The following is a 26,148-nucleotide window of genomic DNA, read 5'->3' as shown; positions in this document are numbered from 1 at the left end:
GAGGGATATATATGACATGTATATTTATTGAAACTGTCTACCTAAAATCCCTCTATAACTGCATATGTCAATCTTATTCATCTTTCACCATCCAGAACACCACACAGATCATTATTCCTAACCATTAGCACTATCATATCACCATCAAACAACATGTCATGTTACTTTATTAGACCATGACTTTAAGACGACATATCTATTTAGACATGAAGACTCATACACCCATGTAAACTGCATCGCATTTTCCCCCCTAACGAGCACAGTCAAACCATAGGAATGCTGTCATGCAAGCATCGAGAGGAAGAAAGAAAAGAAGGAAAGAATTATGCCGAGCTCAAACCATACCCTATATGGCTTCCTTTGGTGGTCAAGGAAATGTGATATTTTCATGTATTCTCGAATGGTTTTCGATATTCAACAACCACCAGCACTCCCACACGAATTTAGCTTTCTTTTGAACTTGATAAATTCCTCTAAGTTTTCATATATATATATATATATATATATATATATATATATATATATATATATATATATATGTGTGTGTGTGTGTGTGTACTGAACACCTTAACCCTGCGTGTGTGTGTGTGTGTGTGTATGTGTGTGTGTGTGTGTGTGTGTGTGTGTGTGTTGTTGGAGTGCTGCCTTTGCTCTGAAATTGTGGAGCAGATTAAAGTCGTCCCTCTGATTGGCCAACACGTAGGTGTAATCAGAAATTATGAAGGAGCAACCGGGATCACAATTCCCCTTTTGCTTAATTTAGGGGGTCACGGCCGGCCTCTATTGCTGGGAGAAGCTTTAAGGCATGCAGGGATTTTTCCCTCCCCGAATTCGCGAGTTGACGGGAGTAAAAAAACAAAGTTTTTTCCTAATGTCTTCAGCCTTTTTAGGTCCATAGGTGAAAAGGGTTGCTTGATATTTACGTTGAAGGATGTAATATTCGGGTAATGAAAACATGATTTTCTACGTCAATTGTCGAAAAATGTCTGGATATTGTTGTATCACGTCCCTCACGATGCCTGCAATGCCGCATTAGGCTCTTGCTCATTAAATGAGGGAGAGAAAGCATTTTTGCGGGTATGACGCCTCATAACGATTTTTAATGCACATTATCATTTGCTTTACACAGGAGCTGTGGTGGTGGCGCCGCCCTCGCTGCAGTCACCCCACACGTCTCTGCACCCGCCGCCACAGCAGCAGCAACAGCAGCAGCAGCAGCAGTCGGGGCGGCGGGCAGGCAGGAGCAGCAGTAGTGGCAACAGCAGCAGCAGCAGTAGCGGTAGTGGCCACAGCAGCAGCAGCAGTAGCAGCAGCAGCACTAAGGGTGGCAGCCCGCCCTTGGGGATGAACCTAAGCGGCAGTAGCAGTAGTCCCGTGGAACCCATCAAGCCCCTGCTGGACCTGAGCTCCGGGGGAGCTGGAGGCTCCTCCCTCACCATGCCTCTACACCCTGTGTTTGACGAGGCGGCGCCCCGCAATGTCTCCAGCCTCAAAGGCAACGCCGCCTACCTCCACTGCCTGGTTCACAACCTGGGCAACAAGAGCGTGAGTACTCGTACCTCTCATCTCTCCTCTTACTGGATATAAGAAACTCTTGTCTAATGCTTTTTAAGAGTCTGTCAGCATCATCTGATTTCTTGACGGCTCTCACCATCTTCTGTCCTGTCAGAGGCTATCGACTCCTTTCTCCTTCCTAGTAATGTCTTCCAATTGCTGTCAGTTGCCGCTCTCGTCTCTCCCTTCAGTGGTTATCATTGCGAGTTTACTCAGACAGTTCATTATCTACTGACTGGTTCTAGTAGTTTTCCTGGCTAGGGTATACACTGGTTATACAGGCTACTCCTTAACCTGTCACACTGAGGTATACTTTTTACGGCTCTCTCTCTCTCTCTCTCTCTCTCTCTCTCTCTCTCTCTCTCTCTCTCTCTCTCTCTCTCATCAGCAATGCTATTTTCGGTCAAGACTCGTTTTCCGTTTATGTATTTCTGATTCATTAGATTGTCGTGTCATACATGGTCAATACCTTGATGCGATTCAAATTTTATTATGCCACTTCACAACGTAACACTAGTGCAAAGATTAAGACATACACAAATGGACCCTAGCCTGGGCCTTGGTACTTTGTACCTATGTAACCATGTAACTCTTTTTCATCTCTTCTTTCCCCTCCTTTTCTGAGGACATCTATGTACAAACCCTGATATAACCCGTGTCATTCGATATATAGAACACACTGACATCTACAGTCATCTTACTTCTATGATATCTGAGGCTAGACAATTGCTGCCTAGAAAAGGATTTCCTTAGATCCTACCGGGAAATGTCATGAATATGATCAGGAAACCATGAATACTTTATATGCACGTTTGTTAATGTTGTGGTGGCCTCAAAAATAGGCAGAGGGCGCAGTGGCAATCCTGAAGTTTTGAATCAAATGCATATATCACCTCGAGCCGACAACACCGCCAATGCATCCGTGATCGGGGTTGCGACTCATGGCTTGCAGGCAAGTCAGGAACAGCAATACCTGCCTGTAAAGTAACGCATGAAGCATTGATCCTCATAGCTTGATTAGCTCGGTGTCGAAACCCCTAAGACAGAATGTCGAAGACTTGCCTCATGCGTTAATCTCTGACGGGTGTTGTCCTGCATCAGTCCGTATGAAGGATTTTTAGATGAAGTTACGATCATTATGTTTAGTATCAGAATCCCTTGTATGGGGGCTTCTGCAGCCTCGAAGCTGTGAGACGATCAGACATCAGGGTAATGACGGATTTCTTAAGGAACGAGTGGAGCTTCGACGAGGCTCTACTACGTTTCGTCAAGTAACGATGATGCAGCCTCGCAGAAGGTGACTTTTCCACTCGCAGTGTAACCTCAAAGAGGTGGAGTCCCACCCTTTATATATAATGTTCATATGTGTGTGTATGTATGTGTGTGTGTGTGTGTGTGTGTGTGTGTGTGTGTGTGTGTGTACTGCGCATTTCATTATTTTTCCTCTTTTATCGAGAACAGAAGCAAATTTCACTTCCCCTTTATTCACCAGTTTCTTGCTGTTGCTCTAACCTTTCGCGTGAGGCAGTAACGAAACTCCTCCCTCAGCATTATGAATATCAACGAAGACAAACACCCTCGCTCCAGCTCTAACCCTCAGAGATATCTGCGCCGCTCTCCCACAAGGCATATATCACAAAGGCCAACTCTCCTATATTACCCTTGTAAACTTCACCCCCAGCAGCTCCCGACACGTAAGATATCCTGGGGCGAGATTTGAATCGGATTTTCTTGAATGGTCTTCTGGATGCGTCTCTGACTTGTGACTTTGGTGAAATTGTGTTTACGATTGCAAAGTTTCGGCGGATAAAATGAGGTTGCAGAAGTTACACCAAGTTCATCCAGCTGAGGGTTTTATTTTTTTTTTTTTTTTTGTTGATGGCTCGGGATGAGATCATTCTGAAGTGCTGGCAGAAATCTAGGTCAATTTGCTCTGCCTTTCCTCAAGTCAGGATCATTCTGCTAAAAAACTACTGGGAGAAATTCTGGTATAAGCCATTAGCCTAGGTTTTAAACCCTCAATATTTGCAGGTGATATTTTGCAATTAGAAAAGAAAATCATTTTTATAGGATTATACTTGAATCAGACGAGGTATCATAACAGATGGCATCTTATTTCGTTTTATCTCTCTCTCTCTCTCTCTCTCTCTCTCTCTCTCTCTCTCTCTCTCTCTCTCTCTCTCTCTCTCTCTCTCTCCTTCTCCAGATATTTATCACATCTGAATGATGACCAAATCCCACCGAAGGTTAGAGGGTACTCATAAGTACACTCTCCTCACAGAAATTAGTGTTTCTATATGTCTCGTCACACTGTCTCTTCTTCTTTTACTCAAGCCATCAATCACATCTTCCTCATTGTTTCCTTCACCCCTAGATTGGCCCCTTTGTCCAATTTTTACCCCAAGGCGGATGATCGGCTTCCACGAACCCCGCCCTTCTCACACACTTTCCTCCATAGGTCTGGGAACAACGGTTTCCACTTTCCCCGGCTTGTCACTCGTCCTCAGCCGTGATATATCTTCTTGTGTGCCTCCGCCAAGTCTAGCCCAGGACCCTAGTACTTTCGTGTCCCCACCGTTTCCTTTGCATTTCTTCACTCGTCACCAACCTCGCCTCTTTCACCCGTCATGAAAGCTATCTAGGATGAGTGTGTGTTATCACTCGCCTCGATGGCGATATTATGTGGAAGCTTGGGGTATAGATCCTCTTCAAAGGCCAGCGAAAGGAAAAATATTTACAGAGCTTATTTTCCATTCTCATGGAATACATTTGAGATCTGCATTTCCAGCAAACGGAAGCAGGGGGAAAGAAACTTTTTCCCGCTTTGACTGAGGACTTTGAAAAGTTCTCATGAAACTTTCAGACAGTCAGACGGAAGGACAAAGATTTCATTCATGAAAAATTTATATATATATATATATATATATATATATATATATATATATATATATATACATACAGAAAACATAATATTGAATCCATTTATCGAACTTTGTGAATCACTAATACAAGTTATATGAGGACTTTGAAGATTTCTTAGAAAAAGAAGAAGGTAGGCTATGCATAACTGGGTCCATTTACTTCCTTAATGTATCACTGCTACAGATGTTACAAAAACTAGAGTCAATAGAGTTACATGATGTTACAGGCCTTATAGAACTAGAGTTAACAAGGTCAGACTGTAGCTGCGTCACCCTGAACATAAATGACGTAGAAACCACTTCATCAACACATACATCAACACATCCACATAAATCAATGATTAGACAATAGCACAGCCACATGAACTAATGTGTAGACAGCAACACAGCCACATAACTAGTTTGTAAACAACAATACCTCAGCTTACACCAATTGATACATAATATCACTGCCACAGGGACCAATATGTAGAGAAAAACAGCCACATGAAACAATTTATTGCCAGCAACACAGCCACAAGAACCGGCATGCTGAACGGATCACAACTACATGAAACCAATATGTGAAAAACAAATCAGCCACACGAATCAATGTTCAGCTAATATAGCCACATGACCAATTATGTAGGAAAAAGTGCCACGTGAGTAAACACTTAGAGCAAATCACACCCACTTTACACACTGTCAAACAACCTAGTCTGCCTCTATTGGATAATTTCCAAGTAAACCGAATATCAAGAAAAAAAAAACGAAAGACAGTGCACACACACACCCATATATACATATATATATATATATATATATATATATATATATATATATATATATATATATATTAATGATATGTATTACTAAGTGGCCAGCAACTCGTAAGTGAAATGATATTCCGAGACCATTGTCGCCAAGCAGACTATTACATATGCAACGCAGCCTCACGCACGTCAAAGAAGCTACATGCCATAGTCACCCTTAAAGACACATAAACCCAAGTATATGGACCATCAACAGAAGTCAGAACCACGTACACCAGTGTATATAAACATGAACACATTTGTTAAGTACACAGGATGATCAAGATCCCATCCCTCCTCTCCGTGCAAGAGAGAAGCATCTGACTCCATTAAGAAGGCAACAGCAGAGGTCATGCTCCTTTACGTTTCCATCAGGAGTGGTCGGGGGTCCGTTGTGACCTCACTTATACTTCCTGCTGATCCAGGCAATCCCATTTCGACCTACCGCCATCTCTGCTTACAGTCGCCCGAATCTTCCTTTCGCTGCTTGCATTTCTCTCTTTTCTCCCCTTCCTTTAATCTCTCTCTCTCTCTCTCTCTCTCTCTCTCTCTCTCTCTCTCTCTCTCTCTCTCATATTCCTCGCCATTGTTCTCATTTCTCCTTCAAATGTTTCTCTCCGTCTCATGTTATCCATTTCTTTTCCCTCTTTTTCCACAAGGGCTCTATTTTTTCTCCCCTTCTCCTACAATGTTCTCTCCTATCTTTTAGCTTTTTTTTATCTTACTTTATTACCATCTATACATTCGTTTTTCCTTCACCTTACTTCCACCTCCCTTCCTGCTTCTTCAGACACTCTCCTCCTCTTACTACCCCTTTTCTTCGCTCGTCCAACACTCCCTCCGTCATCCTCCCTCTCCATGTCCCCCATCCCCACCCCTCTACCACCACCTCACTCCTCAGCCTCCCTCCCTAACGTCGCTCCATCCCCAAGCCTCATTGCCGGCAAGGGTGGGACGCCCCCACCCCAGCCAGCGTGAGAGCTCTGTGGATGATGGTAATGATAATTACTTTTTCCAAACATGCTGACGTACACGAAATTGTTTTCTGGAAATGAAATCGCAAAAAAAAAAAAAAAAAAAAAAAAAAACACTCGCCTCACCTTTACTTTTCTCTTTTCCTCCCTCGCGTTTGGTGGGAGTCAACAGCGCCGGTGTCTGAACTGAAGCTGGTGAGGTTGTGCATAAAGTATGACTTGTGTTATGAATACTGAATCAGGGAAACTGCCTTGTCAATTAGAAGTATTGTTCTGCCTTTTCCATTGAATATTCTATAAATCATATATTTTATATATATATATATATATATATATATATATATATATATATATATATATATATATATATATATTCCTACGAGTCCACAGAAAAATGAAACGATAAATTCCCAAGTGCAATTTCGTGTGATACTCACATCATCAGGGGAGACAAGAGAGAAATATAGCAGTCAGTTGATATACAAAGAAGAGACGTAGTTAGGACGCCATTTGGTAAACATGTGATTTTCCATTGCGTCCTAGCTACGTCTCTTCGTTGTATATCAACTGACTTATATTTCTCTCTTGGGTCTCCCATGATGATGTGATTATTACACGAAAGTGCACTTGTGGAACTTACCGTGTTTCATTTTACCCATGGATTCATAGCAATATACTTGATCACGCGCAAAATTGTAACCCTTTCCAATATATATATATATATATATATATATATATATATATATATATATATATATATATATGTGTGTGTGTGTGTGTGTGTGTGTGTGTGTGCATAATCCCTTGCTACCTTGGTAAGTGGCCATATTCGTCTGCGTGAACGTCGCATGCGATTCCTGTCCACACAAACTGCAGAGGTAGTTCAGCAACTGCAAGACTCTCGTGATTTCTAACACAACTCCTCCAACCCTACAGACGTCACTCAGGTACAAACTTCTATATACATGAATTCAAGTAACCATTTTTTTCTTTATACAGTGGACAACGTGGCACAGGGGAAAAAATAACTTGTCCAAATCATGACCATTTCGAGTTAAAAGGAACCACCAGTATAAGACCTTCGCCTCACTCTCCAGCCTGGCAGGATGCCTATACTATTCTCCCTCCTTCCGGAGGGTTTCCGGCAGGGGCTATCCTCTTGTAAGAGGCCACCAAAGGGCCACCCCGTGGAGAGGCATTCTGTGTAGGCAGCCCTGAACGAGGGAGGCATCCAGCTGCTCACTGGTCATGTTTTGACTCACTTAGCTCTCTCTCTCTCTCTCTCTCTCTCTCTCTCTCTCTATCTATCTATCTATATCTATATAGAGTTTAGTAATATATCGATTTCGTTAAACGTGATATAGATTTGTCAAGAGTTTTCGTCTTCACCAAAGCTTCTGTGTTCAGGCTGTTCATATTCAGGTTATGGAAGGTCATCTCTGTCTAGCGGAAAGTTCGAAGGTAATATCTATTTTGACCAAGTGTTCTTTGTCTTGTGTCCAGTACACACACACACACACACACACATATATATATATATATATATATATATATATATATATATATATATATATATATATATATATATATATATATATAAATCGCACTTCAATAAAAGATTAGACGATTCATTCAAACTCTACAATACACATGTCTCACGGGAGATACTGCAACTCATCAGATGTAAACAATTCATTTACTGTTTCAAATCCCAGTACCAGCACAAAGGCTTGTACCGCCATGACGGTAACAGGATGTACAAGCCTTTGTGTTGGTGTTCGGAATGGAAATTTAATGCACTGTTTACCAGTGATGAGGCGGACTGCCTTCGTGAAACACATCGCGTATATGTAAGAAAGTAACCGAGAGAGAGAGAGAGAGAGAGAGAGAGAGAGAGAGAGAGAGAGAGAGGTGCCTTTTGCCCCTTCTCCACTTAGTAACCTGTAGTGGTATCAGAGAGAGAGAGAGAGAGAGAGAGAGAGAGAGAGAGAGAGAGAGAGAGAGGTGCTCTTTGCCCCTTCCCCACTTAGTAACCTGCAGTGGTATCCGCTGGTTTCTCCGTGCTCGACCCAAGGCAATTACCCGCGTCCCACATGGGTCCCAGACAACGCAGCTTGTCGGAGAGTCAAATTACGAAAGAGTGTGCTCACCGTCGAGTCAATGTACGGTGTAATAACACTGGAGCAATTTGATCTTCATTTGCCGACCACATTGACGGTACTTTTAGTAAACGGGAACTGTGGTGCCTCCTACTGAAATGGGTTTTTCAATTAAGGACGGGATCAACTGTACCTTATATGAGCAGCGTAATCGTGAAGGTAAAAATCTTGGAAGGGAATTGAATTTCGACGTAGCGTCACCATATTAAACCAGGGGATATGAAGCGGTCAGGGGAAGCGATGGAATGGACTGAGGGTGGGTTGTCTGTGGAGAAGTAAGCTCAAGTTGCGGTGAGCTACGCATTGATGGATGTGAGAAAATGGGGCCATTGTTCGCCTGTTCCTCGATAGCGTTAACTAGCTATAAAGAGAGAGACGACGCTACACCCAATAGAAGGGAGAGGATGGACTGCGAAATGAAGCAAGAAGTTCCTTGATGAGACTCCTGTGTTTCGTCAACTGACGATGATACAGCCCTCTCCGGTAACACACACACACACACATATATATATATATATATATATATATATATATATATATATATATATATATATTGTGTATGTGTGTTAGATTTTTTTCATGATACTGCACTAAGATTTCCGAGTTCCTGAAGTCATTCCTGTCTTTTGTATTCCTTCAACAACATATTTCTGTACTATTATCTCTCCTTCGTCTATCCTGTTAGGACGAAAAAGTATATCCTCCTTCCTCCCCGTACTTTTAAATATCTACCTATCAGTTTCTGCTGGTAACAACTTCTGCACTAATCACGTTACTTTACTGTTGTGTTACTTGACATATGCCTAAGACAATAGAGACTTAGGAATATGTTCGAGACACTTCAGGAAGAGATAAGAATGTAGTTAATAAGGGAGATAATTCGTTCAGGTATGCTTCTAAGCCTGTATTCCTAAGGAGTTTTCTCATCTCGTAGTTCCTACCCTTGTATCTTTTCCTGTTAGTTACTGGGGATTTACATCTTCGTCTGCGAACTTCAATGAAAATTGTATCCCAGCTTAAGATAAATACAGTTCCTTTTCCCCTCCCAAAGCCAGATAAGCCGCATCAGTTTTTAGGAGAGATTAAGTGTTGATGGAGTATTTACGCCTCTAACCTTTGCAACCTCACTGATAGACTGGGGCAGTATCTTTTCTTGCACATAGTCTAAAGGTCCATGCCAACGCCCACATGCTCGACCCAGATGATCCAGGCTATGTTTCTGTAGCTAAAGTCCGGTGTTTTGACCTTCTTTCGCTTTAAGGTACACATTTGGTCAGAGCTTCCCTCATGATCGCTCATCATTCCTCCTTGAATGTGATAATCCGTACGGCCCGTCGTCTCTCTGTGTTGCAGAATCTGATTCTCTCTCTCTCTCTCTCTCTCTCTCTCTCTCTCTCTCTCTCTCTCTCACTCTCTCTCTCTCTCTCTGCATGGGTAGCCGTGTGTCAGAGTGCTCGTGGTGGTGATGCACCAACATTTCTTTTCGTTTCTTTGATGAATAATAGACAATGGATTCTCTCAGTATGTCAGTGGGATGACAGGTACCGACAGGATCATTTCAAGGTAGTATTCTTATTCATTTATCACTCAAATTCTTTTTCCAAAATACAACGAAAATAGTTGTGATATTGAGAGGTTTTCGTAGGGAATAGTTTTTATACGTTACCTTCCTCTGCTTTTCGCTCTCTGCGTTCGGTTAGAGCTCAGAAAAGAGCACATCACTGAGCACCGGAGGCTAACGAGGGTGTCCGGTGACACATCGCCAAATAGGAGGACAATTGGCTTGATTTGGCAATTGGGCTTCGCTTGAAATAAAGGTGAATTGGATTTCCCTGATGAAATTCCTGGCAGTAATATAGATCCCGGTCGCAGCTGTGGTCCTCGCGATTCGAGAACTACATTTATTGTACGGGAAGTCAAGGCAATACACACACACACACACACACACACACACACACACACACACACACACACAATGAAATACACACACAGTCTCTATTTTGTCAGTATTTTCTCTTACAAACACACGGCTTTTACACGACTTAAACCTGATAATGAGAAAAATATATATATAAAAAAAATCACTTCCCTTTTATCTCTTGGTCAAAAAGAACTATTCCTATATCAGTAACCCGACACAGGATGAAGGAAACTCATCACCTGCGTCAAAGGAAGACTCCATCTGTTGTGGGAAGCATGTAGGAAGGTATTATTTACCAGTTGTGATTATGATATACTACACTGTACCATTATCACGGACTAATGTGCAGCATAAAATGATGAGCAGAAAGGACTGAGCGAGCACAGTTGGATCATTTTGCCGTCTATATGCGGTAGCGTCGCCTGCATCAACTATACCAGTGTCAACATCCTTCAACGTGCGAGTATCTATATCTCTTTCTAGATGTGACTCGCTTCCCTATGTTCAGTTTCAGAACGTCACAGTTCAACCTTGTAATACCATAAATATGCTGGACACAAAACCATATCCTCCACTCCGCTTTGGTCACCTGGCACAGCCATCATCATAAAGTTTGTTTCCCAAAAGTTTGGGTGTTGTATATGTGCGGACTAGATAGCTATTTCGTCAATTTTCCAGGCATCACCTCTCTTCAAACATCTCTTTCCGTCCACCGTGATGTTCCTGCCTTCTCCCTGTTCTGCATGTATTACTTCAAGTGCTCTCGTTAACTATCTGGTCCTGACTGCGACGCACCAAGCCTTGGATCCATTACACGTTTCTGGCTGCCTCTTCCCATTGTTTGTGTCTGGAGACTGGCCACACGAGGATGGACCGTTATGATGCTTCCTTCTTTCTTCGTTCGGCAAAGCTATAGACTTCCTCTTTCGTCGTTCCCTATTTCTATAGCATTTCCACCTTTATGAATCAGGTATACAGACACCTGGAGAGCATTATTTGATTTCTACATTTCATATCTGAATTATTCTTCTTTTTACTTGTGGTGGCTTTCACTGGGGCATGTTTTGCCTATGCTGCGTCGAATTTACTCGAAACCCAAATGATCGCCCTTTCCATTCATACACACTAATGATCATGATAAATGGTGGAACCTGAAATGTATGTTACACATAGTGCATGATCTGCTCTGCTGTTGTTCTTCATCTTGTTCTCATTCATCCTCAGCCATTTTCATGGAGAAGTTCACACCCACGATGACTCTCCGATCTATATTCGGGAAAAACACAAGCTATCTCCTCGAGGTTCGATTCCGACTCTTCATTTCGTCTCTTACTCTTACGATCCTCCGATTGTGGGATCCTTAGAAATGATGATGTCTTAGGCATTTCTTGCTCCAGACTTTACTCCCTCCCAAAAAAATAAGGTGGGAGGGGGAGAGGGCCATTACTGCATTCAGAAATTGAGGAGAGGGCTGCGCTGAGAGTCTTGACGCCCTCTCTCGTAATCTCTTGAAACTCGCTGATGTGGACATTTGGATGAAGTTGTGGTACATTAGCGTCGGCTGTCTTAGTGTGGTGGGAAGTGGTCTCCAAGGGAGAAGCCAAAACAGGGTCGCGGCCTATCATACAGCTGATAATGAAAGCATTTTTGCAAAATTCATGTGAAGTCGAATTCCAGTGGACTTATTTGACAAGGGTGATAAATAATGTATTTGACATGAGTGATAAATGAATTATTTCATATCAGGTTTGATCAGGATCGTTTAGGTCAGGTTAGGTTATTGGAACAGACTAGTTCACATGTGAAGATGAGCTGATATCTAGCCACAGTAATAACTGGTTTAGATGATTAGTGTTTTCATTAGAGGATGATTATCCGCATTTGGGAATCTGCTTAATATCCCTTGATTAAGATCTGGATCCTATTTGCCCATAGGGCAAGGACACGTACCCAGTCATCAACTCTCCTTCTTATCATATCCCATGATAGTTTAGACCTTGTGTGAATCAGACCATTACCATTCCGCCCAGAGTATACGGAATATAAAGATATAATCACGCTACATAGCGTGAAGGTGTTCATTCTCAGACGCTACACTCGTAATTTGATTTTGGGAGCGGTTTATTCCAATCGTATGTTAGTTGGTTAATTAGCAAATTAATTTCGAAGCGCAGCAATGCTGGCGCTCTCTGCCTCCAGCGGACGATACGCTCATGGTTCTACTCACGTGTCGTTTTTTCCCCTCACGCGCGCCAAGAAGAGAGACCCCGGAGGTTGAATTTTCATTCTATTTCACGCGCAGTTTCTAGTTGGTAAAGTGACGATATCATATCTTGTAAGTATATATATATATATATATATATATATATATATATATATATATATATATATATATATATATATATATATGATGCAGATGAGAGCATATGAGAAATGAAATTGCAGAGGCAAGATAACTATCGTTCGCCAAACCTTCAGACAAATTGACAGACAAAGTAAGGAAATAAGTGATACATATATATACATATATATATATATATATATATATATATATATATATATATATATATATATATATATAGATAGATAGATAGATAGATAGATAGATACAGGAGAACATCAGGCCACTGTGGAGTTAATTAAGCATAACTGACAAGCCATCTGGTAATATTATATTCAATATGTAAAAAGGTCTTTGCCGAGCTGAACTGTAGTGACCTGATGTGTCAATCATGTATGCAAAGTCGACTTGCTATGATCTGGCTTGCCAATTTTGCATAATTAACTCTACACAGACTTGAGTTTGTCCTATATATATATATATATATATATATATATATATATATATATATATATATATATATAACTTGTTACCTTTTTGTCAATTTGCCTGATGATAAACGAAAAATCTTGCCGCTACAATTTCATTTCTCTCTCATGAGCATTCGAATGATGTTGCAATACCAAGTTTTAAAGTGCCCTTGTGGGTGTTGATTTCGTCTCTGCTTTCTTTGGTGCATTTGTTTTTGATTCAATTACTGCAATATATAAGCAGCATGTTCATGCGAAATGTTTCATATTTTTTTTCTAGCATTATCTTGTTTTACATGATTACATTTCAATTTCATTTATTTTATCAAACTATTGATTTTCATATAAAATAGATTCTTTATTCATGACTTTTATCTTACTATAGTTTTTTTAATTTTTTTGACTTTCGTACCTCAGGAATATGATGATTAATAGATATTTGCATATTGGGTGTCTATGTATTTTGTTGGTCACAGTTATGAGAAAAGTTTCTTTCTCACACATTCTCATCCCTCAGTAGCGTCTGCTTAAACATATCGAGCGCACGCTATTTTTCGACAAACAGTTTAACAACGTGGCGACGTAAGGAAGCAAAATGCAAATTTTTTACATGAATTTTCCGCGAGTTAGTGTTTGGTTTGTGACGAGGCAACTCCGAAGCCATGACGACAAAATATATGACCAGTTGTGTGTGTGGGGCTGTCTCTCTAAAAGATCGGTAACCTAGGTCCTTCATTAGCTGGGAGTCATGTGTTAGGATTTCTCTTAGTGGCGGTGACGAGTTGATAACTGGACTGATGGTGATTAGGAAGGGGAGGAGGGTTATTAGGAAGTTACCAGGGCCCTACATCACTGTTATATACAATGGGGTAGGGCCCAGACCTTTCTTATACTAAAGGGTTGAGGGAGACATACTCGCTCCTGTTTTTATTGCAGTTACGATCGTGCCTCGTTGCTTAGCCTGCTGTTCAAGACCCAAGGTCGACCCACGAGAGACCCATGTAATATTTTCTTCATTACAGTTACGACCAGTTTTATGTACTTGTATTATTACCTTGGACCTAAGAGGGTCCCATGTATAAATATTAGATCCTTAAGCTAACACTTCCACCCCCATTTTTGCCCTTCGGTCTAACCTAACCCAGGGTACTCTTTTTCTTTGTTCGTGTGTGTGTGTGTGTGTGTGTGTGTGTGTGTGTGTGTGTGTGTGTGTGTGTGTGTGTGTGTGTCTTTTTAATCTATCACAGAAAGGTTAGTGTAGCATCCTTGTTAAAACATCGAAAGATCAAGAGACACCATCAGCTAATATTCATTATAGCTATGATTCTGCATCGATGCTTTGGCTTATGCCTTGCAGCACAGAAGGGGAACCTGTATATCTATAGAGCAGAGAGATCACGCTTCTGAATTACGGACGTACCATGTTGCTGGGGGATAGGAAGGGGCCTGGTGTTTACTGTGTCAAGAGGCTTAAGGCAACACTGTATTCAGTCATGGTCGTGGGCGGGGGCTTAGATAGGGTCTGAGTTGAAAGCGGTGAATATAAACACGAAGGGATGATCATGTATGATTATAAGTGATGGACAACACAGAATGGAATTAGAAAGCCGATGACGTTCCCAAATATCTCAACTTCGATGAACTGTTTTAGAAATTGTCACTTGACAACTATAAAATGCATAAGAGAAGAAAACAAAGGGTCAGTACACATCAACAGATATAGAAATAAGAGATTCGAATGAGCAGTCAGTTCTTGCAAAAGCATAATGATCTCTCTGGCATTAACCATAAATCAAATGAAATTCTACATCGTATTGGATTGTTCTTCATGCATAAATGTATTTCACAGATTTATATAGGATTATCTACCTGTTTAAGCATCGCAGAATTTGAAAACCCCATAGTCACATAAATTTACAATATGTATTAGTTCTCCCTTTAAATGATAATATTACTTTACTTCCCATGTTGCTTAAATCCTTTAATGTGAATGATGCCTTCAGCAACAATAATATTAAAAGAATATCTTAAATCAGGAATTCAACAGAAAATTCTCCTGGTTGTATCTATAAAGTGCCATGTAGAAATTGTGATAAGTTTTATGTTGGCAGACTAGTAAGGATCTTTCTGTTAGACTTAAGCAACATAAATATAGTATAAGAACGGGACAAGAATCAAATGCCTTGTTTAATCACGTTAAAAAGTATGATCATTGTACTGACTGGAGTAATGCCGTCTCAGTTATTAACTCTAACTCTATTACCACGAGAAATATCATTGAATCTTCTCTTATCAAGTACACAAAGAATTATAATGCTAATACTAGTGATAGTTCATACAAATTGAATAACTATATTGTTCATAAAATTTGTAAAATATAAGTTTATGATACGCTCGTTGTCTGTCGTAGACAATTGCATGTTTACCAGATGGCGTCCTAGCTACGTCTCTTCGTTGTATATCAACTGACTGTTATATTTCTCTCATGTGTCTCCCCTGATGATGTGATTATCACACGAAAGTGCACTTGGGAACTTATCGTGTTTCATGTTCCCCGTGGACTCATAGGAATATATATATATATATATATATATATATATATATATATATATATATATATATATATATATATATATGTATATATATATATATATATATATATATATATATATATATATATATATATATATATGTGTGTGTGTGTGTGTGTGTGTCATTTACTCTTCAAATTTAATTATAGGCAAACACCGTGAAAACATTGTATCATACCGTTATATATCATGACATAAAGCTGACAGCCGACGGAGAAGGCAAAAACATTAGCATTAAGTCTGGAGGGAAAAAAGTGGAGGAAAAGTTTCAACTGGTGCCACAAAGCCGGCAACTTTTCACCTTCCCTTGGTTTCTTGTGTTGTGTCTCGTGAAATCGATGCTCTAATGCAGCGGAAAGTGCACTGCGTTGCACGCCAGTGACTTGAGCTTGATTGTCGTAGCAAGGGAGTGAGGGGAAGGAGTGGTGGCCTACTTAACGTCCGAGTCCAAGGTTAGGCTTCGAGCACAATGGTACTATATAGAACTGTCTTACGGCCAGTGTTTTGCTTGGCTTGGTTACTGTCTGTCACCAGTGATGGGGCTTCAGTCACCAGAACGGGGCTGAAGTTATTATGTCTGAGGCTTTAGTAACCAGGGCAGTGCTTCAGTTATTGGGACCAAGGCTTCAATCATTATATAAGAACTTCAGTTGCTAGAGAAGTGGTTCAGTAACCAGGACATTGCTTCATCTATTAAGACCAAGGCTTCAATCACTAAAGAAATGTGGCTTCAATCACCAGATCAGAGGCTCAGTCACCAGAGCAGTGATTCAGTCACCAGGGCCTGGCGAAAGTCTCCGAGCTTCAAACGTCACTAGGATCTAAGCTTCAGTCACCAGAGTCCAGGCTTGCTGGGCTATACCGTCACCAGCGGCTAGCCATCCTCAGCGAAGAGCGCCTCAAAGCAAATCCTGCACACCGCAGACAATCAGACGAAATGGGAGGACCAGGCAATGCTACCGTAACCGGGCCCCACCTCCCTACTAGCTGAATTCAAGGAAAATCAGAACCTAGCAATGCTCAGAGGACATGGACGCCGCTAATAAACAACATTATCACTCGCCATTTCTGGCTACTCTGTATCTGCTGACACGCCAGTGTATTCTGATTCTGGTAGTCATTGCTGGGTAACTGCTGCTGTGGCGCGTGGACTCCAATCCAGTTATTGGACCCACAGCGGGTCGCCATTACATAGCAAAGCGTTCGGTGTGACGTCTACGTAATAATCAGAGGGATTTGCTGGATACACGACACAGGGGAGAGTGTGCTCTTGCAGTCACAATGTTTTCCTCGTTGTTTCGAGATTTTCATGATCTTTTATTCAACTTCTCATGTTGTGAAATAAGGTCATTATTCCCGTACTTCTCATGGTACTGAATTTCGTTTCATGCTAAGAATAGCATCAGTGAACAGAGAAGGTTGATGCCATTACCTGTTGTTTATTGCATGAGAGAAAAAAGAACACGGAAAGTTGTCGGATTTAGTGGGTTTTAATGAAAGGCATCACCACCAGCTGAATTACAGGACAAATGTACTTGACGTAGCGTTGATGGAAGGGGCTTCAAACCATAATGAACATCCTTGAATTTATGCAAACGCATTTCACGCAATTCAACATAAACTCTACCTACTTCTGATCCTTATTGGCATTTATCATGGTGGTTCACCTTGCGTACCATGCGTTAAAAACCAGCTACACGTATCCCTTCAATTTGCTCATAATGACACACTAACAAGATGATGTACTTCTTGATCATAATAAATACTGTTTTGGAAATGGATCAGTTTTTGTCGTTCTCATGGTCATGTATTCCAAGATCTAGATAATATTTTGTTGGTGCAGACACGCTAAGTTTAATGTCGAGGGAGTGCTTGCACAGGAAGATAATCCAGTAATCCACAACAGATTGATAGACTTGAGGGAAGGCAAGGGAAAACGGGATCAGAATGCCTTTATTATAACTACAAAGGTCTGAGAAATATTCCAAGTATCTAAGAAGGTGGAAAGTAGGGAGTTGGGTTGATAAGAACGATTCTATTCTTCCCTGTCCTGATCCTGATCATTCAGCCACCCCATATCACTACTCACGCGTGCAAGGCAAATCTCCCTCTACGTATGAACCGATTCTTCCACCCACGCATCCATTGTTACTTCCATACTCTCATTTTCCACAGGTGCCTTCATTTTCTAACCCAGATTATCACCATCCCACTCATAGCACTAAAAATCTCCTTTCAAGACCTCAAGAAGAGCCTTCTGCCTTACTATCCCGTCACCATCTATAAATGTTAGGGATTTAGATTACAACTACCGTCCCATAGCTGATAACATCATCACAGACTATCATGTTTTCTATCATCTGGCGTTCTCATGACCTTCCTGACCATCACTTGAACTCTACCATTCATACTATCACTCAGCCTCACCCCATACATTCCCTCCTACATCCTTATCTTATACCTTGCCTCTAGCGTCACTTCCATGTCCATACCCTTGTATATCCACCCACACCTCCATTCCTCCGCCTGTTTTTCAAAGAATTCTACATCCACCGGTACTCCTCCACTAGTTTTTTCCTCTCGCATCAACGTGCTCCTCATCCTCTAGCTCGCCTGTCTCCTAAAACCAACGCCCCAGACCCCACACTCGTACCCCCGTTCTCCACGTTGATCCCTAGCAGAGCCAAACGCCCCTCGCGGCAACTAAGTTACGGAAAAATACATTATTGCAGGCGGTAAGTGGCCACAGCCGCCAGGGATACCCAGCCGACTGTGGCTTGATAGTGTAGTGTTACTCTGGTCTCTGGTGCGTGCTGTGAGGTTTTGTGTTTCAGCGTTTCGGTTTGTATAGAACGTTTTATGAAATACATATATATATATATATATATATATATATATATATATATATATATATAGAGAGAGAGAGAGAGAGAGAGAGAGAGAGAGAGAGAGAAAGTGATGCTGTGGTCTAGGTCAGCTAGTGGCTACAGGGAGATGAAACCTAGAGAGGCTGTCTGGTCCGTCGTGGTTGTAGATGACGGCTGTCATAGGGAAGGGAAAGGGACATTTATTGTTCAGTTCGACGCCGATCATATGTGGCCTGGACGTCAATATAAGTATAGATAGGGGCAGGGAGGACCTGCCAGCTACACGGTGTTGGTGGGAATAAAGGCTGAGAGGTTAGGGAAGGGACTGTTAGTAGTAGTGTGGTGTCGGTGGTGCTTGTGGAAGGTAGAGAAAATGAAGCACAAAGAGACTAGAGCTTGGCATCTCCATTGCGACAGTGTCTGGGGTGTGGGAGCCATGCGTGGTAGAAATTAAGGATTGGGGAGTTCTGACTTTCTAAGAAAAGATGGGTAGCATAGGATAAGAACCAGAGGAGGAGTGATAATATAAAAGATACAATATGCTCGATTTCTTTTCTACTGAAACGAAAAAAAAAGGATTAAAGCTCTACATTTAGTAGAGGGGTCGTCTCATATCTATATAACGTGGTGGGGCTCGTTACCTCGGCCTATCAGAAAAAGGAGGATTAAAGATCATAGGACCATACATTCCACTCAGCAAGATCCTTACAAAAAGAGAATGCCTTGTCGGGTCTAGTCTTCTGGACCAACACGAGTGTATTGTGGCTGAATGTTACAAGTTTGCAGCGACAGACGCCCCGCTTTGCACTGGGAAAGATATTAGAGAAGAGTCACTCCCTGCAAGAGAGAGAGAGAGAGAGAGAGAGAGAGAGAGAGAGAGAGAGAGAGAGAGAGAGAGAGAATTTTTTTTTTTTAATTTTGCGTTTTACTTTTACAATATACAATTCTCGAAAACTGTCTCTGTGTTAAGCTTTCGTGTATGCAAATATCCTCTGTCCTGTTTCGACGTGTCCTTTAAAAGCTCCCGCGCTGATCCTACTCAGCGAGGCGTTGCTAACTAAGCCTTTCAGAATGCTTGCTGACTAATGCACAAATGCAGTCTCGTCGAAAACTGTAGCTCTGCTAGCCACTATTCTATGTTAAAAGATTCATGTATTACTCTCTCCCTGGTAAATTGGCACCTCCACTAATATACGTGAAAAAGCTGACATTAATCTGCCTATACGTGTGGAATACCTTCTTTATCAAGATTAACTTTAAAATATAATCTAAATAACGTGATAAAATGGTGGTGAATCATTCACTACTACCTCTCTATACCTCAGGTTTCGTGGATCTGTCAGAGAAGAGATTCGTATCTCCTGATGGATCCTACCATCTCTCCTGTGTTACCATCTCTCTATATTTCCAGGTCTCTTGGATCCGGCAGAGGGACCTGCACATCCTGACCGTCAGACGCTACACCTACACGACCGATGAACGCTTCGAGGTAATCCACTCGCCTGGGTCACAGGACTGGATCCTCAAGATCAGCTACGCTCAGGTTCGCGACTCCGGCAACTACGAGTGTCAGGTGTCCACCAAACCCGTCAAGTCTTACGTCGTTCACCTCAGCGTCTTTTGTAAGTACATCACACTACTGACTTACCAGGGGAGTGTCCTGATAACATGATATTACCCTAATTAATCACAGCAGTTTTCACTTTCGTACACTCAAAACCGTCAAATGAGAGGAGGAAATCATATTCGATGGTAGAATTAATCTAATCTTTTTGGTCAAAGTTGCAATAGACCGTTTGAAGACGTGTGTGTGTGTGTGTGTGTGTGTGTGTGTGTGTGTGTGTGTGTGTGTGTGTGTGTGCAACAGATCTAAGATATGTCCCTTGTCGATGGGAAAAGAGTGCGGGGCTACCTGTTCACTGCCTTCAAGTTATATACTAACTTGGTGATGCAAACTAAACATTTCTACAAAAGGCTAGGAGACAGACCAGACAGATGTCATGACATGAGATTAAGCAAGAAGCGTATTAGAGAAGACGTCAAGAGGTACTTTTATAGTATAAGGGTAGTGAATGAATAGAACAAACTGTATAAGCTGTATATTAGCAGAGAAAGTTCAAGAGGTGGAGCCTTAAAAGAGTAGAATTCCCTACCAGTAAAGTTCAAATAGATATTTACGTATGGGTACAAACCCCACACACCATAAAGTAGTTTAAAAAGTTGTATGATGACTGAAAAAGTTCAACAGATAGGGTGCTCCTCGAGTGTGAAACTCCCTCCCCATTCAGTACAATTGGGCGATTATCCCTTCTCAAAGTTTGAGTCAAACTCTCCAAGACAGAGAAACTACATAACGACCAGGAATGTTGTATTACTTGTCCAAAACGTGGAGAACAAAGAGTGCATCAGAGTAATGGAATTCAATCTTGTAGATCCACAACATTCCGCTTATGTTCAGGTCGTTGTTAGGGTGTGCTAAGTAGTGTCTTCAGACTAAGAGGATAAAAACCATTACTGTGTCTTATATTTTCATTTCATTGATACACTTGTCAGAGGCAGAGTAAAAGAGAAAAGTTATGAGCATTGAACCCATGCATCCAGTAGCCTATCGTAATTCTTCCTAGGGCAGTTTTCTTTAACAATAGGCTACATTCATGGAAGAATCGATAAGACATTTCCGTCACTTCTGTGTACATATATTTTCGCTGAAAAAAAAATAGCAAAATGAGTCGGCGTTATTGTCTTACATTTCGCAATAGCGTGAGAATACATTCCAGAGATTGCCATAGGAAGAGGTTGTGGATACGATATCTGTTCCTTGTTAAGTAAATGGATGATTGGGTTTGTGGAGCTTAAAACCAGTGTTAAAAGAACCAGAGTCTATTGAGTATTCTTATAGCAATAAGGTGTATGTATGTATTGCGAAAACGTTATAATACACTAACACATGCACACATGTATATATTCAAACATATGTATTTACACAAACTGCACGGTTACATTTACACACTTGAAATACACATTTCTTTAGAAATACACACACACACACACACACACCACAGCGGTAAAGGCTCCAAACCACAGTATTCAGCGCAACGTAAGGTTTGCAGGCGATACCATACTAGCAGCAGAGAACGCGAAGCAATACTGGTAGGACTCGTATCTATATGTGCAAACAGAGGAGACGCCACATCACAGGGAGCTCCTGACCCCATTGCCACGCCCACGAAGAATAGAAAAGACCCGTAAACAGTCCTGGCTTAATCTATAGCCAGGCAGTTGGCTTGACGGCTCAGCATGACCTCTCGCAGCTCCCGACACTCACACACACACACACACACATATATATACATATATATATATATATATATATATATATATATATATATATATATATATATATATATATATATCATGCGAGCATTAGCTACAGCTCGCTGGCTTGTATTACTAGGGATGGATCGTTTGAGTAAAGTTATTGGTCTCGTTGTTGGGGATATACATCCCAGCTGCTCTGTACAGTAATGCCTTCCAATGATATCCCACTTACGAGGAGTGTGAGGGAAGTGACTTATACTGACAGAGGATCACGCGAGTATTTTTTTTTTCCTACATGGGTCTGGGATCATGCGGGTCGTATTCTGCTGTTCACAAATGACTTAATGTTTTGTAAAGTTTTTTGCTCAGCTTGATAAATGATTGGACCTGGAGGAGTGCTTAACTCACCAGTAGTAGTTAGTTATTCACCACTTACTGGAAAAGTATTTCCTGATAAAGTTAGCTCACTGTGCGCCGTATTGTCGTTACTTAGAAAACTATAAAAGTGCAGGTATATCTTTTTCTATCTATTCTTTACACACATTTTTCATAAGCTTAATTAATGAACATGTGCACAAAATTTACTTTTATAGAGCTAAAAAATGCTATCTTTTTTCCCAGGTATCTGCAAGACTGAAGGTCATGAAAATTATTCAACAAATGTTATCCGTTATATCATTTATGTAAATCAAAGCTGTAAACTAAAGAAAATCACTACCTGTTCAGATCAGTTAGACCCCCATGCCCACGTAAATCAAAGCTGTAAATCAAAGAAAAACACTACCAGTGTAGATCAGTTAGACCCCCTTACCTCAACAGAAAGAGAAACTATAATACACTTAAAACCATTATAAGTAACACTTACTTTTACGATTTACAATTGTATATAAGTAATCACTGACTTCCCAGTTCGCAGTCTCATGGGATATCGCATTCTTAACACGAGGGAAGGAAAACACAAGTAGTAAACACCATCTAAACCACCTGCCATCACTGAAGTCTTATTGAGGTTATAGCATCGATGATCATACACCCGACAGCGCAGCTAAGCTCTACTGATCCCGCCGGCGCTGTAGCAGCGAGGGTCGTACAGCTATATTGGAAAAAACAGACTTGAATCCGTCTTTCTTAATGCACCGTACTGTTCAACAATCACCGGAAATTCTGTCACCAGATATTCTTCGATCAGCCATAATACACAGCGAGGAGGAATTACAGTAGATTGTTCGCAGTGCTCAAAGCAAAATACACTTCTGAAGAGGATGAATTTCGTATCTACCACATACTAATTCCTATGATCTAAAACGAAAAAAGGAGCATCAGTTTAGTGTCCAGTTATGATGCTGAGAATTCGGACGTAGGTTAATATGAAAGGAGAAGGAAGCGAGGAAAATGAGATATGATGCGATACAGAAACAATATATGAACTGGTCTTCATTTATAGATACTAAAGACCCGAAGAAAAGAATACAACCAAATTAAAAAAGACAATTTTAGAAGATTAAGAAGGTTTATCTGAGTGAACTAAAGGAGGAAAAATAAAAAGAGAAATTTTGAAGATAAGATGAAAGGGGAGAGTAAGGTAGTTTGTGAGACTTTGATGGTGGTTAGAGGAGTGTGAGGAGATATGCAGTGTTTACCGAAGATCCTGACCGTAACCCAGCTGAACCACGGGAAGCTGCGCGTCGGATACAGAAAGATGGATAGACACGTATGAGAAAGAAGCGGGCGGAGGAGAGGAACTAAAGAAGATGGAGGAGATGGAAAAATGTCAGAGAAAGGGGAAGTGAGGGGAATGTTTTGGAGGAGAAAAAGGAGAGAATATCCTGGCAAGGGGCGGGTAATTGAGGAAAGAAAGAGCCTTGTATCAATCGTCCTTGATGTCCTTGATGCCAGAATGGAGGAGGGAGAGGGAGAGAGAGAGAGAGAGAGAGAGAGAGAGAGAGAGAGAGAGAGAGAGAGAGAGAGAGAGAGTTTTAGGAACAAGGCTGAAAAAAAGGCGTGAATCTAAAAGCATCTGAGACAACAAGGACCCATATGTGCAAGTGAGGAATGGATAACCTACAGGGATGGAGAAGGATCATTACTTGTAATGAATTGCCAAGGAGGCTACAATGACTCTCTCTCTCTCTCTCTCTCTCTCTCTCTCTCTCTCTCTCTCTCTCTCTCTCTCCACACACACACACACGCACACACACCTTGTTCTTTCTTTCTCTTCTCTTATCTCCTTCATCTTCATTAGCTTCCTGTCCTTTTATCTTCTTACTCCTCCTCTTCTTGCTTCTCTTCCTCCTCTTTCCTTCCCCCGTGAGGTGTGGTAACCATTATACTTAGTTGCTATCATATTTACCATCACACAGGCAAAGTATCCACTCATTAGCACGAGAGAACATTCAAGCCATTGGGGGCACTCAGGATCTTATCTAACCAGTTAGGAAAAAGAAGTGTACATGATGCTATAAAGATGTACCATTTGTGTCTTCTTGAGAGAGAAGTGAGGGAGGTCAGGTTAATGGAAGGATCAATGAGGAAGTTCGGGTTAATGGGAGGAGGAGAGAGGAAGGTCAGACGATTAGAAGAAGCAGCAAAGCGGTGAGGAACGTCGGGCCACTAGAAGAAGCAGGGAAGCGGTGAGGAGGATCAGGCCACTGGAAGAAGCAGCGAAGCAGTGAGGAAGGTCAGACCACTGGAAGATGCAGCGAAGAAGGTCAGACCACTGGAGGAAGCAGCGAGGCAGTGAGGAAGGTCGGACCACTGGAAGAAGCAGTGAGGAAGGTCAGATCACTGGAGGAAGCAGCGAGGCAGTGAGGAAGGTCAGACCACTGGAAGAAGCAGTGAGGAAGGTCAGACCACTGGAAGAAGCATTGAGGAAGGTCAGACCACTGGAGGAAGCAGTGAGGAAGACCAGACCTCTGGAAGAAGCGAAGCAGTGAGGAAGGTCAGACCACTGGAAGATGCAGCGAAGCAATGAGGAAGGTCAGGCCACTGGAAGAAGCAGTGAGGAAGGTCAGACCACTGGAAGATGCAGCGAAGCAATGAGGAAGGTCAGACCACTGGAAGAAGCAGTGAGGAAGGTCAGATCACTGGAGGAAGCAGCGAGGCAGTGAGGAAGGTCAGACCACTGGAAGAAACAGCGAAGCAGTGAGGAAGGTCAGGCCACTGGAAGAAGCAGCAAGTGACATCAAGAATGTCTTCAAAAGGAGAAAGGATTAACAATTCATAGTCTAGCAGGAACAGGCTAAACAGGGAACAGAAAAGACATATCACAGAAACGAAAAACAAATTTGACAGGACACACACACACACACACACACACACACACACATATATACATATACGAGTATATTCTTAATCCCAACTCGCCACATTTAGAGACTGGAACCAGCAAACATTCCCTTCGCTTCACCACATCCCTTTCGACCTTGTGTACCACAAAGATTGCATGTTTGTTTGCTTGGTGGGAGCAGCAATAAAGGCCTGGCTCGGTCACCCACAGCAGTAAAGAGTTTGTTTATTGCTCACTCTCGCATTAACTCGCAAAGCTTTGGCCTGGACGACATGAAGTTCATTATCTGGGGCGGTGTTTCTCGGCGTGTATGACGACTTAAGAGTAAATGAAAATGGTCGCTTGGTTGGTCATCGTGGTGTATATGCCGATACTACAGTTGGATAAGAGGTTGTGTGTGGTGAATTTAGCGAAGTGGTTGTCCTTATTGATGTCTGATTGATCGGTTATCTGCGGCAATATGTTTGGGTGATTGGCTGTGTGATCATGATATCTGGCTAATTGACTGTGCGATCATGATGTTTGGATAATTACCTGTCTTGTGGCAATGTATAAGCTGAGACGGTGTAATACCTTTGTCAGAATTTCCTTAGATATCTAAAGTGATTGAAATTCGGCTGCTGTGTACGTTTATCTCATAATTGTTTCGTTTATTGTCGTACTCTTATGCACAACTTTAATCATCGTAATCTTTGCAAGGTTTTCTTTGGTGCCTTGAATCAAGAAGACACAACACATACAGTAAAAAGGAGATTGTTCACACATTTTTACAAACGATATTGTACAGGTGAATGTGACATCATAGAATGATATATATATATATATATATATATATATATATATATATATATATATATATATATATATATAACGTATAAAAGTCGAAAAAAAATTCTGTATATTGATATCCAAAGTTTTACCATAACTAACGTTTGCATAGCAAGTTCAGAGTCCG

The 26,148-nt window shown here is 41.4% G+C and overlaps 1 protein-coding gene across 1 annotated transcript in view; it reads left to right on the top strand.

Annotated features, from left to right (window-relative positions):
• The window catches only part of LOC139759553 (uncharacterized), a 143,285-nt gene that overhangs the window by 109,538 nt on the left and 7,599 nt on the right, over positions 1-26,148 (top strand). The window contains exons 2-3 of the mRNA XM_071681817.1: positions 1,130-1,545; positions 20,001-20,211. Coding sequence (XP_071537918.1) covers positions 1,130-1,545; positions 20,001-20,211 — 627 coding nt within the window. The remainder of the gene's footprint in view (positions 1-1,129; positions 1,546-20,000; positions 20,212-26,148) is intronic.

Source organism: Panulirus ornatus, chromosome 33, assembly GCF_036320965.1.
Source record: "Panulirus ornatus isolate Po-2019 chromosome 33, ASM3632096v1, whole genome shotgun sequence".
Taxonomy (NCBI): domain Eukaryota; kingdom Metazoa; phylum Arthropoda; class Malacostraca; order Decapoda; family Palinuridae; genus Panulirus; species Panulirus ornatus.
Note: the sequence above shows the minus strand (reverse complement) of the source record. Positions and strands in the feature narration are given on the sequence as shown.